At 44.9% G+C, this 16,015-nt stretch overlaps 2 protein-coding genes across 13 annotated transcripts in view; one reads left to right on the top strand and one right to left on the bottom strand.

Annotated features, from left to right (window-relative positions):
• The first annotated feature begins 402 nt into the window (after window positions 1-402).
• On the top strand, window positions 403-8,523 carry LOC118087188 (uncharacterized). The gene is made up of 6 exons (XM_035119605.3): window positions 403-602; window positions 2,587-2,638; window positions 5,394-5,581; window positions 6,179-6,340; window positions 7,031-7,141; window positions 8,301-8,523. The coding sequence occupies exons 1-6, from the start codon at window positions 456-458 to the stop codon at window positions 8,412-8,414; spliced, it is 774 nt and encodes a 257-aa protein (XP_034975496.3). The 5' UTR covers window positions 403-455; the 3' UTR covers window positions 8,415-8,523.
• The window catches only part of LRRC36 (leucine rich repeat containing 36), a 26,779-nt gene continuing 18,722 nt past the window's right edge, over window positions 7,959-16,015 (bottom strand). For 7 of the 12 annotated variants that reach the window (XM_088672075.1, XM_060275927.2, XM_088672081.1 and 4 more), the window contains 6 exons: window positions 15,411-15,573; window positions 13,687-13,865; window positions 12,701-12,812; window positions 11,379-11,493; window positions 10,345-10,576; window positions 7,959-9,145 (listed from right to left, as the gene is read on the bottom strand). In XM_088672075.1, the coding sequence (XP_088528201.1) occupies window positions 10,375-10,576; window positions 11,379-11,493; window positions 12,701-12,812; window positions 13,687-13,865; window positions 15,411-15,573 (771 nt within the window). In that variant the 3' untranslated portion in view covers window positions 7,959-9,145; window positions 10,345-10,374. Of the gene's footprint in view, window positions 10,577-11,378; window positions 11,494-12,700; window positions 12,813-13,686; window positions 13,866-15,410; window positions 15,574-16,015 lie in introns of all 12 variants that reach the window. The other 5 variants (XM_060275928.2, XM_035119603.3, XM_060275930.2 and 2 more) reach the window with 1 other exon arrangement.

Genomic DNA, 16,015 nt, shown 5'->3' with positions numbered 1-16,015 from the left:
TCACTAAAGAGCAGTTTTTCCCTTTGAAGGGAGTGGGGGTAAACCACTCAGACCCATGCCTAGAAAGTGTAGGTCAAGTGGAAAATATTACAGGTGGGTCCCAAATTAATCTAAAATGCTTGAGAAGCACTGGTGCACACACCCATTTATTTCATTCTCTTTCACTGTGGTCACAGGCATTGGAGTCTTATTTATTTTTAAGTCCAAAAGCCTGCAAAACTTGTAAAAACATCCTCATGCTTGAGCACATCCCTTCTGCCCATTGGTTCTGAGCAAAGAGCAGTCTGAGCGTGCCTAGCACAGAATCTGATATTCTTCTGCAGCCAGCCAGTGGGAAGGAAGGCGGGTGCCTCAGTCACGGCAGGAAGTGATACACGTCCAGCCTACTGGAAAGAAATCTTGGGGCAAGACACAGAGGAGCTGCAGAAAGGAGTAACGGCTTCTGTGAGAACAGGATGGCATCGGGTCACATTCGCAGTGTCTTGGTGACAGGATCCAACCGAGGCATCGGGCTGCAGCTGGTGAAATGTTTCCTTGAGAAACCAAACCCTCCCCAAGTAGTGTTCGCAACCTGCCGGGATCCAGAAGGGGCCAGAGCACAGGTGAGTTGTTAGACTCTCTTCAGCTGACTTTGAAGGCAGAAAGTCTCCCTCTCGGGGGACACACACACACACACACACATCCACGATAAGAGGACAAACACTTTCTCTGCAAAGCTGATGTGTCTGAGACAGGCTTCTTTCTGCAAATCCCATTTTCTACCCCACTCCTGCACATTGTTTATAAGCAGAGATATCTTCTTTCCTCCAGTTTAGGGATTTCAATTCCTGGGTGTGCGTGCAAGAGAGAGATCCACTTTCCCCCCTCCCCTGAAGCAACTGTCAGGCATCCATCCACACCCCATCCTTTCCAGCTGGAACTTCTCCTTCCCTGCTGCCAGATTGTGTAACTCTGACTTCGTAAGTCAGTGTTGCATGCAAGAGCCCTTTTCAGAATCTGTGCTAAAAAGTTTCCAAGTTGTTATATAAGCAAGAGGCTCGTCTCAGCCATAGAATTTAAAACAGGAGATAGGCAAGTTTGCAAAGCCTTGTTTGAGAACTCTGGTTGTTTTGTTTTGTTTGTGGAGTTGCATGCTTTAGACTTCCCTAATTTAGGGGCCTCTCCGTTTGGAGGAGAGAACAGGGAGGCTCGGATTTATTTACAAATGCAGAAGTTGAGTGTTGCTGGAGGCAAACTGAGTTTGTAGCAAAGAGAAATAAACATGAGGTTGAATATTAGAATGACGCTTATTGTTCCAATAAGAAAAAAAAGAGTCTACTGCAGTGGTTCGCAAAGAAACTCCTTAGCACATGACCTTGTTTTAACATGGTAAGTCAGTCTACATTGAATACTTTGGAGCTTTCACAGGGGTATAGCAGCCATGTTCAGCTAGCTCCAGGGCATGTTAAAAGTTAAGCTGCTTCTACACTGGTCATTTACTATGGAACAACCACACCTTTGTTCAAGGCACCTGCACAATGTGAAAACATTCCCCTCTAATGCTTCCCCTCTTCAGCTTCCAGCTGTTGTTTTCTGAGCACAGAAAATCCAGCTTTTTAAAAACTTTGGAATAGCTTCACAATTTCTCAGGGGTAGATGGCCCCTCACTTGGCTGTTTTGGTCAGTTAGTGGCATCACCAAGACTATTCCCATAGGGCATAAATTTCCAACCTTTTCAGACCCAGGACTCATGTTTTGTGGGATAAACAGCCTCATACAGTGGAACCTCAGTTTATGAACACCTTGGTTTATGAATTTTCGGTTTATGAACGCCGCGGACCCATCTGGAACGGATTAATTCATTTTCCATTACTTTCAATGGGAAAGTTCGCTTCAATTTATGAACGCTTCAGTTTATGAACAGACTTCCGGAACCAATTACACCCATGCTTCAGTTTATGAACGCTTTAGTTTAAGTACTCCGCGGACCCGTCTGGAACGGATTAATCCACTTTCCATTACTTTCAATGGGAAAGTTCGCTTCAGTTTATGAACGCTTCAGTTTAAGTACTCCGCGGACTGTCTGGAACAGATTAATCCACTTTCCATTACTTTCAATGGGAAAGTTCGCTTCAGTTTATGAACGCTTCAGTTTATGAACAGACTTCCGGAACCAATTGTGTTCATAAACCGAGGTACCACTGTATAACCAACCTGCTTAAGTCTAAATAATGCATGAAGGGGTTAATGCCATAGAGTAAGCTGTCCTGCCAGGTTTGGCTCACCTTGGGAGGAAATGGGTAATTAAGCATATTGTCCTTCTTCAGTCTACATGTGAACTTCAGCTGTGAAGAGGTTTGAACTTGTTGCTCCAGCTCCACCACATGGCTCTCACCAGCCATTCTTGAGTTCTTTCTTGATGTTTGAGTTCAGTCCCACAATGCCCTTGTGGGAGCTACCGTAGTATGGAGGCCTCAGGCTGCCACCTGCACAACAGGGCTAAGACTGGCCTAGTTACAAGATAGTTATAACAACTGTGGTAATGTATGTGGGGATCTTCGGACACATTACAACATGATATAATTTGTTTTCTTTTGTTTCCCACAGGAGCTGAGGCACCTGGCATCCAAGCACCCCAATCTGGCAATTCTGCAGCTTGGTAAGCCCTCTCCTCTCTTTCAGCAAACAGCAGCAAGGCTGTTGCTTCTTAATTTGAGCCCCAGCAGCTTCTACTCCCTGTTGTATCTGATCATTTCTTAAGGCACTGGCTGTATTTAGATTCTCCTCTAGACCATGTACTAGATAGAGGATCTTTAACAAGCCCTCTCTCCTCCCTTAACTTGCCCAAAAAGAAGCACTACAAGTCAGAATCTGTTGGACAAATTTGCCCTAAGTAATCTGTCCAAATTTCCCTCCTACATTGTCCTATTGGTTAGGAGACTGCAGTTTACAGACTTCCTAGTCCACTTATTTCATATTTCCCCCTTTGTATGTACCCCCCTCATTACATACCAGTACATCCCATGATCATGCTAATTAGCTCTAGCTCCAACCGGGCGGTTTGACTAATATTCATAGCCTTTTAAAGCATGCACAATAGTTTTCTAACTGTTCTCCTCCATGTCCCCTCGTGGTTCTAAGTCACCCACAAACCTTCCTAGTACCTTATAAGGCTTTATCATTTTCATCAGAGAAATGTTGGAGGGTTGTGATACCCACCCAAACCTTTGAGAGGGGCAGCACATTTAGCTCTAATTTCATAACAGGCATTAGTAGTTTTGGAGGGCTGAGAATGCCATCCGGGTTCATGAGTTACTTTCCAGTTGATCAAACCGCATCTAAGATTCTGTGGGATAAACAGGTAAGAAAAGCTTAGCAGAAATGACCATGCCTTGCAGTTGTAACTGCTTGCATTGCAAAGAAAGAAGAAACTCGTGGTAACAACACAAGAAATCGCTGAGAGTAGCCAAAAGATAATGCCTTATGAGATACTACCGTAGGAAGGCTTGGCATGTGTGCAATGATTAGCAGTGGTGCCCTGAGCCAATAAATGGTCCCCTCCCAGCAACATTTGATAGCAATAGGCTGGACTTGACAGCTGACTTATCTAACACCCCAATGATTGGATGCAGCTGCCATGGCAATGGAATGGGTGTGTGCAATTCCTCTGTAAAGTTGAATGAGGGCCTCGCTCAGCAGAGATTAGGTGTTCTACTTGATTTTGAGGCCCCTCCCAAATATTGACAAGCGCCCAAGGCTTTTTCAAAAGACAAGCTTCTATTTGGTTATGAAGGAAATAAGATAGGCACCTCTTGATGACATTTCAACTATAATTCTCACTCCTCCCTACCCCACCCAGCTCCTTCCCCCCTGGCTATACAAAGCAAAACTGCATGACTGCCCCTTAAACAAACAGAAGTTTGCAGAGGAGTAAGCAAGCATGATTGAAAGGGATGGTTTCTCCAAAATGCTCTTGGCAGTGGGCCCCAGTATCACCTTGCTTAACTATTGTAGCGTGGAACCTGGGAACCTTAGTTCAGTGGTTTCTCAAGGAACACAGACACGGTTGTGGAGAAATTGAAAGTATTTATAGCTGACAGCAATTGGCTGTTCTGGACCTCGAACAATAGTGTTCAGAGTTTATATACTTTTCCAGGTAGCATTAGACATTACATATTCATATATTGCAGCAAAATTAAACCAAAAAGTGTTGGCTTGCCCATCCATGTTAGTAAACTGCAAAAATCAGCAATCTTTAGGTACAAAGCCATTAGGTCACTGTGACAATTTAAGGTGTCCGAAAAACCCCCTTCTCTGTCATACTTTCTGGGCTTGCAGCCAAGTCTAGGTTAGTATCCTGTTTGCAAACCCGTGACCAGCACTGGGCTGCCCCAAACCTGGGTGCTTTCCACCCTACCCTGTAAGCAACAGATATAATTAATCATTAACATTAAGAGTATGACCCATAAGATTCCTAAAAGCACTTCCAACCAATATGTTGATTATTACTAGGCTTTAAAGCATGCTCCAGCATTCTCAATAAGCAAGACAGTATACTAAGTTCAAATATAAAATGACATTTTCTGCAAATGTTTGTTGACTGTCAGTTCCCCTTTATCAGAATTCTGGGCATCTGGTCAGAACATTAGTCAACTTGAACTGTCTGGTGACTGAGTTACCAGAACTCCCTTCGAGCAGGTGTCCAGTTGCAAGCACAGCAAATTCTTTGGTTTCAAGAAGCTGCTTTCAGCAAAACAGTAATAGGCACAAAGGACTATTACTTTCTGATGGATTTCTGATACTAGCATCAGTAAAGACCATTTTGTGAACAGTGAAACAGATTACCTGGCTCACGTGCCACACTATTATATTTTTTTAAAAAATTGAGCTTTAAAAATGTATTGGGCCTGGTCACCTCAAGAGCCATCTGCACCTGTATTAAGTAGCCCAGGCTTTGAAGCTGTGCCCTCCTCTCTATCACCATGAATGGCTGAGCAACAAGGAGAGCCAAGCCCTCTTAGGGATGGTACTCCCTCCAGAGATCTGCCTGGTTCTCTAGTAGGATGAATGCATGGAGTGGTGTGTGTGTATGTGTGTGTGTGTGTGTGTGTGTGTGTGTGTGAGAGAGAGAGAGAGAGAGAGAGAGAGAGAGAGAGAGAGAGAGAGAGAGAGAGAGAGACAGAGATGCCCCCACCAACCTCCATGTACACATCCAAACATGTGACCTTACATACTGTAGCTTTCAAGTGTTCAGATGAACACACTGAAGTTGGAAGCATGCAATCCTGCTGTCCCCGCATTTCTCCTACGTGAATGAACATGCCAATAATTCCACCTATTGTGAATAGCTGACAGGTGAGAACGCAGTCAAGTCCTACACAAAAGAGAGTCTTGTTTCTTCTTCTTCTTTGTAGAAACCACTGATGAGGCAAGTGTCAAGGCAGCTGCCAAGAAGGTCGAGGCCCGCCTGGGAGGCTCTGGGCTGAACGTGGTGATCAACAATGCCGGGGTCATGCCGCCCTGTACTTTGGAGTCAGCCACTGCTAAAGACATGCTGGACGTCTACAACATCAACCTTGTGGGTCCAATGTTAGTGACCAAGGTCAGTTTTTCTGCTCCATAAGAGCAATCCCTTCCTGGATTACAGAGTGGGAAGCAGGCCCCCTTGACGCAGAGTGGATTAGGACTTGCCCCTCCCAGGCCAGCTCCTGGCAGCACAGCTGGTCAGAGACAGCAAAGGGCAATACAGCAGCCTTTCCTCTTTGCATATGCAGACTGGATTTTTCTTCAATGCTGAGGGTCAAAATTATTACAAGACAAGAATGGGGTTTGTGGGCTTGGTCAGTGGGTTGTAAACGGTGCACCTGGATTTGAGTTAGGGAGGGAGGTCACTCCTCCCATCTTCAAAAGGCCCCTGGAGAATAGCCTCTGGCTAGGTGAATTCAAGGCTGAGTTGGAAAGAGAAAGTTCTGCTGGATCAGCCCAGCTCTGTGACAGCATCTACCCTCCATTACTCCCAAACAAAGCTGAGTCTTAATATCTTCTGTTTTGAAAAAGCCAATTAGGATGTTGTGGGGTAGAAATTGAGAGGTGTAAGAAGCAAGGCCAGAGGTGGTTAGTCTTTGCAATCTTGTGCCCATTTACTAGATCTTCGTGCAGACCATTTTTGTACAGCTGCAGAGCTTTTGCCTCTCTTTAGGAATTATTGCCGTTGCTGAAGAAGGCTGCCCACGGATCCAATCAGAAAGGCATGAGCTGCGGGAAAGCAGCCATCATCAACATGTCCACCGTTCTAGGATCCATTGAGAAAACACCAGAGCATTATTTCTCTTTCCCAGTCGTCTCCTATCGCTGCAGCAAGGTCAGGCTTCTCCTGTGGGACATGGGTCAAATCTGGCATTTCTGTCCATTGCCTTCCTTGAGAAAGTTTTTCTACATACCCAACAATGGCTGGCCTAGTGAGCGATGTGCTACTGAAATGCCTTGTGTAACACCCACCAACTTTCTCCCTCTCCAAGTTGGACGTTTTGTCCATACTGAAATTGTTCTTAGAGTGGATAAAATGGCTTTGCGCACCTGAATTCCACAGTAAGAATTCTTCCAAAATTCATGTAGTGGCCATGTTGGCGGAGACTGATGGGAGTTGAGGTCCAAAACATCTGGAGGGTACTAGGTTGGGTAAGGCTACATTATATAATTCTGGTACGGTACCTGTTGCAGTTTCCATGCCAGTGGCTGTTACCTCCTAGGGATGGTGGGGGAAGTTTCTGGACCAGTTGCAAGTGATCTGGCAACTGCAACTACACTTTATGGCCATGGCAGAGACATCACCATCTTTTATTCTGTGTCTCAGTAGCAAAACTACCCAGAACTTAGAATTCAGCGTCAGTGTCTGCCCAATCAGTGTTGGTTATGTGAACAGCAGGGAGACTTTGGGTCCAAAGTGAGTGGTCTTATAACCTCAATTTATATTGAGCCAGTAGCCTAGTTGACCTTTCTGCTCTCTGTCCATCTATGATTGGGGTCTGCTCATGTCTTCGTCCATCCCCAGGCTGCTTTGAACATGCTCACCAAGTGCCAATCAATGGGCTACAAAGATGATGGGATCCTGTGCACTGCTGTCCATCCTGGCTGGGTGAAAACAGAGCTGGGAAGTGAGCAGGTGAGTCAGCTAAGGATTTCTTCTTAAGAACTCTCTGCATTCTAAATCAGAACTACACACACACACACTAATGGCTCATCCACACTTCTTTTCTGGGCACAGGTCTGGGATTTCCAGGTCTAGGCAGAGAGAGAGAGCTGCCCTGCCACTTTCCTCAGTAAAACCAGTGTTTTTACTGCTGAATTGGAGCAAATGGCAATCAGTTTTTCAGCAAACTGCTGTGTGCTCTGATTCAGCAGTCAAATACAGGGTTTCCTGGGGAAAGTGGCAGGGCAAACAAAAAACAAAACACACACACACTCGGACACAGACCTGGAAATCCTGGATCTGTGCCTAGAAATGTAGCATAAAAGGAAGTCTGGCTGAGCTTAAGCCTCACCCGTTTTCTTGCTGAGTCTTACTACTGGTAATATTGTGCACACCCAAGGGAAGAGGCTCCTGCTGGCAGGCCCGAGCATTGACCTTCCTTGCCCACCCCAAGGAGTTGGCCACTAAAGTCTGAGTTAAGGAAGCCCCCAGGTGTTGGAGTGTCTTTGGCAATGGAAGGAGAGCATAGTTGTCATGATGGCTAGTAGTCATTGATAGCCTTATTCTCCACGAATTTGTCTAATCCTCTTTTAAAGCCATCTAAGTCGGTGGCCATCACTGCCTCCTGTGGGAGTGAGTTCCATGTTTAACTTTCTTTTGTCTGTCCTAAATCTTCCAACGTTCTGCTTCACTGGATGTTCAAGAATTCTAGTGTTATGAGAAAAACTTTCCTCTATCCATTTTCTCCATGGTAATCATTCATATATACATCAAACTGGAAGCCAAGAGCTCACTAACAGATGCATTTTTATTCACACTTGCCTGTAATAAATACACTGCTGGACACATTTTTGGTTGGAGAATTGCATCACAGATTTTTGGGGTGTGCCGATTTCCAAGGATAGCTGCATATAGTTTTGCTTATTGTCTGGAGAAGTGAAAATTCAGTCAGGCCCACACTAAAATTACAACCAAAGACAAACTTATCCCATCTCCTTCCCTTCTGCTCACTCCTTTGGTAGCTAGATAGGCAAAACCATCACTCATGTGGTTGGCTGAGCTCTCATCCATCACTGCAGATTTTCTTGTGCTTCTGCAGAATCGCTATCTAACCATGGTTTGTACCTCGCAGGCTGACCTGACTGTCGAAGAAAGTGTGTGTGGCATTATGAAAGTGCTTTGCAACCTCTCTGAAAAGCAACATGGGGTGTTGGTGACTTGGGAAGGGAATGTTTTGCCATGGTGAGAGCCTCGGAAGGAACCAAAGGAAGGGCCAATGCATAATGAGGATGGAGCAGCCTGAGGCTTTGTATAGCTTTCTATCATGAGTCTTTTGAATAAAAATTAAAGCGGCATCTCTTGGGTCTCTTGTCTTCTGTCCCCAAATGTGACATGTAAAGAAATGGGATTCCATTCCCAGTCCTATCTCAACTCACCAGCCCTGGGTTACTGGCACTCCTCCCTCAACGAAATATGCACCCATTTATATCCTACTAGCTCTCCCTCACAGAAGCTGTTTTATAATTAAGGCAAAACAAAGCATGGGTGAACCCAACCTTAAAAGGCTGGTGGCAGTTTTACCTTCACCAGTACATCACAAGGTTTCTCAAATTAGGAGGCAACTTGGAGTGAGTTGGCCACCTCTGCAGTCATGTGTTCTTAGGGCCCAATTTTTAGACTAGGACTGCTCTTTTGAGCACTGTAAGTGCTGTGACACAAGAGGACTAGGTATTGGAAACAAAATAGATACTTTGTGAGATATGGCACTGGCAAAATTGTTAAGATTTTTAATAAATAAATACTGAAGTCTTTCTTGTGCACGAGTGATAGAGAGATCTTGTGCTAGACCTCTGTAGTTGGTACTCTTCGTATCACAGCCTTGAAGGCAATTCTCCACACATAGTGGATTGTTGAAATCTGCATGCCTTCCGTGTGCAGGAAGTGGTGAAAATAGGCACAGGAGTGTCATCAACATGGCTGGAAGCAAATGGAAGGAGAGGAGTGGCATGAATTGCTGCCCACTAAAAACATCACACCACACCACACAAATCACTCATCATAAAGAAATGTGCCATCATGGGCTCTTTCTACTTGCCAGATTTTCCACAGTAAAGGGAAATCCATATTAAAGTGCAGAAGAAAGTCTGGCCTGTCATTCTCATGGTGCAATATATGGATGCTGCAAAAATGCTTATTTGTACAAGCAGTACCAATTCCAAAATAAGCTTCCACCTTGAAGCACCCGGCTGGGTGGGGTGGAGAGAGAGGTTGGCCAGGTCAAGCCAAAACCAGAGCGATTGGCCAGAAGACCTCTGCCTCTTTTCTTATGGCTGCAAGATGATTTTGTGGGTTTGCTTTGCAGCAAGACTGGATCACAGTTTAGGGCTGCACAAATGGATGACGATGGGCCAGGACAACTGGGCGATACCTCTCAATTCAAGCTTAGTGTTAGCAACATACTTTCAAGCTGTTTTTATCAGAGATGATACATTTTGAATTCAATTATTTTAACAACAACTATGATTTCCCCTTTTGCACACTCTGGTGTGTAATCCCACTAGCTAAGGATTATACTCAGCATTAATACATGGTGTTACTGCATCAAACCACCACACCTTTCCATCTGGATACTGTGAGACAATGAAGCCTTGGCCACTATAAAGTTCTGAAGAAAGGAAGCTGCCTGGGCCCAGGGAAAGGGCCGAGGGGCATGTGTGGAAGAGAACAGCAGAAGGGCGTTTTTGAATAGGGAAGAGATGGAGTTAACCATAGGCACTTGTAGGCTGGCCACTGGAAAGCTGGGCTTTGGTTCAGGCAAGGAGGACAAACTGGGAGAGGGGGCTAAAGCCAATGTCCCTGAGGAAAAAAGGTAGAGCAGGGAGGCTGTGGACACTCTTCCTGGCCTTGGAGTGTGTGAAATAAGTATGTTTGTGGGTGCTTCTGTTTTGGGATGTCCTCAGAGCACATCTGGACACTCCAGTGAGTCCCTCCTAGGGCCATGAGGAGTCAAAGAAATAGTACTAATAAAAGCAGCAAAGAGTAGGCACACCTGCCAACAGGATTTCATACTATACTTATGTGAAAATGAAGAATACTGGTCACTGCCTGTAATAAAGAGACTGATTGATTGGTTGGTTGGTTATGTGAAAATGAAGCATAATTTGTAAGACAGTCACCATGGGAAGAAAGTGATTCTGTGCTTTCTGTCAGAGAGGACAGCTGCTTAACATTTCTGGATTCCACGCAATGGGAGAGGTGAGGGAAGCACGATGGGACGTTCTCGCAGGGCAAGAGGCATGACAAGGAGCATCAGGGATCTTCTCCGAAAGACGGCGTGTTTTGCCTACAGAAGGGTCTTGTTCTTTATTCAGCTGCTGCAGAAGGAAGTTGTTTGTGGAAACAAGAGACCTGGCAAGAAGGAAACAATGAAGAGGGACCACCCATGGCAGAGCCCAGCATCTCTGAATGAGCTAGCTTTCTTGGACTTTCAAACCAACAAGAAAAGCTAGTGCAAACAGGAGTTTCATTAGTTGCCAATCTAAGTCTCCAGCTTGATATTTTCAATCATTGGACATGTGGCATAGGGACTAATCCTGACCCTGACCAGAGGGTTTAATTGTCCCATAACCCATGTCCCCCTATAAACCAGGTCACATTGCTCATCACATTAGTTAATGGACAGGAGGGCATGGTTCAATCCTGCCTTGGGTTTGCAAACAGGCCCTTGCAGCCAAACCAGGATTTTGCCTCTTGCGTTTTCCCTGCACAACAGCCAAGGTAAGAAGAAATAAAAGGTGCCTTTTGTGAGCATCAGCAGAGCACAGAAGTCCTGCCTGCTGCATTTGCTTACAAAAAGCTACTTTTTTTCTCCCCTCCAAAAGGTGCCTATCACAAGCATCAGCAAAGGACAGGATCTGCTATCAATGCTCTTTTCTTCTTCCCCTCTGCATCAAATTTGCAATCCCCATGCAAGAGCTTTTGACAGGTGGGATGGACAACCTGCTTGCCAATTACATGTCATGATAAGGATGGACTGTGACTCTTTCAACTAGTCACTTTTTCAGATTAGCCAACCTCACAGTGATGTTGTGATGACAAAAGGGGGGCATCATAAATGCCATGCTGAACTGCTTTTAGGAAGGGAGGGATAAAAAATGGAATGATAGCCCTATGCCCCCTTCCCTAAGTGAAACTGCCAAACTTAATTTACCTTTGGCTCTCCTTCAGCAAACTGATGGTATCCTGTTGCTTTTTAAGCTGCTTTAATTCAAAAGTTAAGATGTCCACCTGGGCATTCAGCTGCTCATTTCTACTTAACAACTCATCTAGGAGAAAAATATCACCGGATGAGCAAAGCTAGAGCTGTGCTTGATCAAAGGCATGGGAAAAGGTACAGAGCAAAGTGACCCAAGGAACCCCACCTATTATTCTAGCTATGATCATTTGAAGTCTTTCAAATGGCTTTTTGGGGTATCCATTTTATTCTGATTCTAGGCACAGCAGAAGAACAGAGGTAGTATGAAAACTGAACTGGAACATGTGCCCCTTTGGAGACTTTGTTTTACCACCTGTATTCTAGACTTTGAATGTACAGTGGACGCTCAGGTTGCGAATGTGGTCCGTGTGGGAGGCACGTTCGCAACCCACAGCGTTCGCAACCTGCAGTGCTGCGTCTGCGCAAGCGCAGGTTGCCATTCGGCACTTCTGTGCATGCGCAAAGCACGATTTAGTGCTTCTGTGCATGCGGCAAAACCCAGAAGTAACCCCTTCCGGTACTTCCGGGCTTGGCACGGTGCGCAACCTGAAAACACACAACCTGAAGCATCTGTAACTCGAGGTATGACTGTACTTTTGTATTGTTGAGATGCTACTACTGCTGTTTAGTTTGTTGCAAACTCCCTTAAATTGTTCTCAACACTTAATCTTTTTTAAAAAACGAAACACTATTTTATTTATATTCTGCCCTTCCTTCAATAAACTCATGTCCTCATTCCTTCTGCCCCCTATTTTATCCTTACAAGAACCTTGTGATGTAGGGCAAGTTGAGGGAGGGAGCGTGACTGGCCCAAGGTAAACTTAATGGTTATCAGCAGGGTTCAAAATCTGGTTCCTTCCAGCTCCTTTGTCACCCTGTCCAACCTTCTATGTCATCTTGCATCTCTCTGGCTTCACCCCAAGCCCCTCCCCCATGGCTGGACATTGTGGTACAAATATGCCTTCCCCAGATGAGAGGAAGTTCTCCCAGGCAAGCTCTGTAGCAATGGGCACTGGTGGTGGAAATGGCTCAGTGATACATCCTATGCTATGGGGACGTTGTTTATTTTACTGGGGCAGGGACTTGTGCCTGTGATCTTCAACGCCAGCCTGAGTTTTGACTTGAGCAGGAGAGGTAGTCAATCTCTCATTCATCTGGAGCATGCAGAAACAGCAGTTAGACTGACTATGTGAAAGCCTCCCTCAACACAAGTGTAGAAAAGATATGAAAGATATGTCCAGTCAGACATCCCTCTGGTATTAAACCAGTGAACTTACCGTAAGAGAGAGAATATATTCCGTGGGAGCTGGAACTGGAGGTGGCAGCGGCAGCGGCACCACCTTCCACACCTCGTTCTTTGAAAGGCGGGCTCTGGCGCTCTTCCACCTTCTGTTGGGGAGGGAAGGAAAGAGTTGGTAGGGTAGTTCAACAAGGGGGAAAGGGGAGTCTGTTGGTCTGACATAAATATGTGGCAGCAGTGGCCACACATGTGAGATCAAGAAGGTTCCTTCTTTAGGCAGGACTAGAGATTTCTGAAGGCAACACCATCCCGTCACCAATCAGCCCAGGACCTTCTAAATAAAGCAATGTTTGTTTTTTGGCATTCAGATGCAATGCATGTAATGAAACCGCAACATAAAACCCCCATGACTATCAAGAGAGTATAGAGGTATTGAGACTACTGGGTTGCAAAGAAGGTGTTGCAAGGGTCTGTGTTTTCTGGGAGAGCAATCCAGAAGCTGTAGGGTATTGTTTAAGAGTGTGTGTGGCAGTGGGAGGCTATTCAGATACCCAAAGGGAAGCTGTGCTGTGGGTTACATTCTGGTGTTAAAAGAAAGATACAAAGCGCTCAGGCCCAGTGTCAGATGGCAGGAGGCCCCAGTGCATTGGGGGGAGGGGGCGGTCTGTAGACATTTCTTGTTCTGTCATTCCGAGGTGGCATAGCAGCCTAGGGGCCTGGCATGGAAGGTGGCAAGTACTGGAGTAGACAGGCTGAGTCAGGGAGAGGTCCTTCTGAGCCCATGGGGGCTCTCGGCCACTACCTGACCACTGGCACATGGTGATCCACACAAGTCACAGGCTCTGGGCTGGATGGCTCCAGAATTCAGAGCAGCAGCATGGATTTGCGCGCATGGCTTATCAGATACTTGGACAGTAAGTTATCTTATTTATAAAACATTAAAGATTCTCTCGTAAAACAGAACTAGGTTTGCTTCCACTTTACCTAGGCAGGAAGAGGGAAGCAATGGTGAAAAGCACATACCCTCATAGCCTTCTCGATGACACTGCTGATGTGCTGCTGAGAATACTTTGGGTGTTCCCTGGGAAGCTGGCAACTGAACCCTGAGGAGCTGGGGCCTAGGATGGCTTTGCGGGTTGAGCAAACGTCCTGCTGTGAACGGGCAGCCGTCATCAAGTATGCAAGCAAATCACGTGCTGGAGCTGCAGGACAATAAAAGCACAAACCAGATTAAAACATGGTAAGTGGGACCTGCAGCCAAATGTTGCAGTGTGGATATGCTCCTGATCAGGGTTTCAGCCAACCAGCCCTGCCCTGTCTCAGGATAACCCAGTCAGCCCCACCCCACCCCGTCTCTCCTGACCCTGTCCTTCACATTCTTTGGCTACTGTGCATACGCAGTCCCCAGTGACCTGCTTTGGATGTTGTTGTCATCATTCCATTTGTGTTTTTTCCCCTTCTAAAGATTTTCTGTACTATTGCAAATTTCAGGATTCCCCAAAATATGTTGGTATATCCTGGTTGCTCTGCAGTTTTCAGGTTTTCAAATTAGTTTTAACTTAAGTTTTAATTTTGTGTTAATTGGTTTTAACTCGCCTTATCAACATTTTACAGAGTCGTGACCAGAAGACATAAGTCTGGATTTTATCTGCTTGGAGGTCTTTTTTTTATTTTTTTAAAAAATACATTTTTATTTAAAGATTTTTAATGAGTAACAGAAGTACATTCAGCGTCTCTGTTTTCAAGTTGCAGAGTCCTTCATATAGGTCAATTACATTATATTTTTAATGAATTCAGACTTGCCTGTAAAGGGAGTATCGCATGACACAGCGTTTTTCAGATAAGAGTGGCTGGTCATCTCATAACCCTGAAGAGCTGCATTTTTCTGTGGAGTAAATTATCTGGGTGGTGTGCTCTCTACCTGTTCCTGCTGTAATTTACATATTGCTTACTTTAAGCAAGAAAAACATTGGGTGTTGTAACATCTTGCATGAATTTGCTTCGGGCAAAAAGAAAAATCAACAGAGCCTGGAGTTTAGTAACTAGGCTAGGAGTTGCTGAGTCATTAAAGATGAAAGAATCTGCCCTACAGTTTGAAATATTACCATATTTACTTGAATCTAATGCTCACTTTTCTTTGGCAAAATTAAGGTGCCCATTAGATTCGATGGCACATTTACATTTGCCAACAAATACTTATTTTGGTTTCAAGGTTCTGAAAATTGAGGTGCCCATTAGATTTGATGGCACATTAGACTTGAGTAAATACAGTAAGTGAAATAAGTAGATCCATCTGATAGGAGGTAAGATGGTCACAAGAACGCAAAAAAGAGATTAGAACAAGTAAAGCAGGCCAAACAAAGCCAAAAATTGGGTTTGATCTTATGTGGCCCAATTTTGGCTACTATGCTGTTGGCACTCACCAGTCAAGTTCAATGTTAGAGGTAGTAAAGACAAGAGGTGTTGGGCCTCTAGCTAGCCTAGGAGTTATCCTGTTTACCTACAAGTGTTTACCCCAATCCCTGGGTGCATGTGACCTGGTTATCATTACTGTGTTGTGAGGGAAAGTTATTCTGCACATCCTCAGAGGTATTGAATTCTTCCTCTTTCAAGTGTCCCATGATCACAGCCCTGCAGACACCGAATATTGCCTGGTGACATGCTTGGCAAGTGGTCTGCTTCCCTTCTCTGAAAAGAAGGGGGTGGTGGGAGCTTTAGGCACATAGCCTGAGCCTAGAACAGCATACCAAGGAAATCCTTATTGATAAAAAGGGAGCCAGAGCCGTTCCAATAACGATCCACTAAATCCAGGAGTTGCTGCAGGACAGTGACAAGAAGACATTGTTTCTCGGTGCTGCTGACAATACTTGCTGTCTGGAGAGGGCTATCGCTATGCTCTCTGGAGTGAAGCTACAAAACACATAAGTAACATTTGTCACATCTGGACATATGGAGGCATTCTGACAAGCATATAAAATTTATTTATACTCATTTAAAGAGGTGGATTAAAGTTCAAGGGTAGGAAAGAATTTCTGACAACTTGTTTCTCAAATAAATCATGAATTTTTTGGTTTTTCCGTTTTTTTTGTAGATGATGATGATGATTATGTAACACTCAGTGGAAATTAACATCAAAAAACAAAAAGCAGACAACGAAGAGGCTGATACTGGTCTGCTCCTGGCCTAGCCCCCAGCCTTCCTAGCTAGCTATATGCCTTGCCTCATTGCCAGTTTTTATCAAATTGGGTTTGTCCCGCCCCCGTTCTTTATAACTGAACTTTAGCTAATCTAGGCTTTCTCCTGAATCTGGTGACTATCCTTTGCCACTGAGCTATGTCCTTGTTTGAAATCA

This window comes from Zootoca vivipara, chromosome 6, assembly GCF_965207765.1.
Source record: "Zootoca vivipara chromosome 6, rZooViv2.hap1.1, whole genome shotgun sequence".
Taxonomy (NCBI): domain Eukaryota; kingdom Metazoa; phylum Chordata; class Lepidosauria; order Squamata; family Lacertidae; genus Zootoca; species Zootoca vivipara.
The sequence above is the reverse complement of the archived record's forward strand: the minus strand, read 5'-3'. Positions and strand labels throughout refer to the sequence as shown.

Coding starts and splice junctions, on each gene's coding strand:
- LOC118087188 (XM_035119605.3), top strand. CDS start 456: ATGGCATCGGGTCACATTCGCAGTGTCTTGGTGACAGGATCCAACCGA. Junction 603..2,586: donor CAGAAGGGGCCAGAGCACAG/GTGAGTTGTTAG, acceptor TGTTTCCCACAG/GAGCTGAGGCACCTGGCATC. Junction 6,341..7,030: donor TCTCCTATCGCTGCAGCAAG/GTCAGGCTTCTC, acceptor GTCCATCCCCAG/GCTGCTTTGAACATGCTCAC.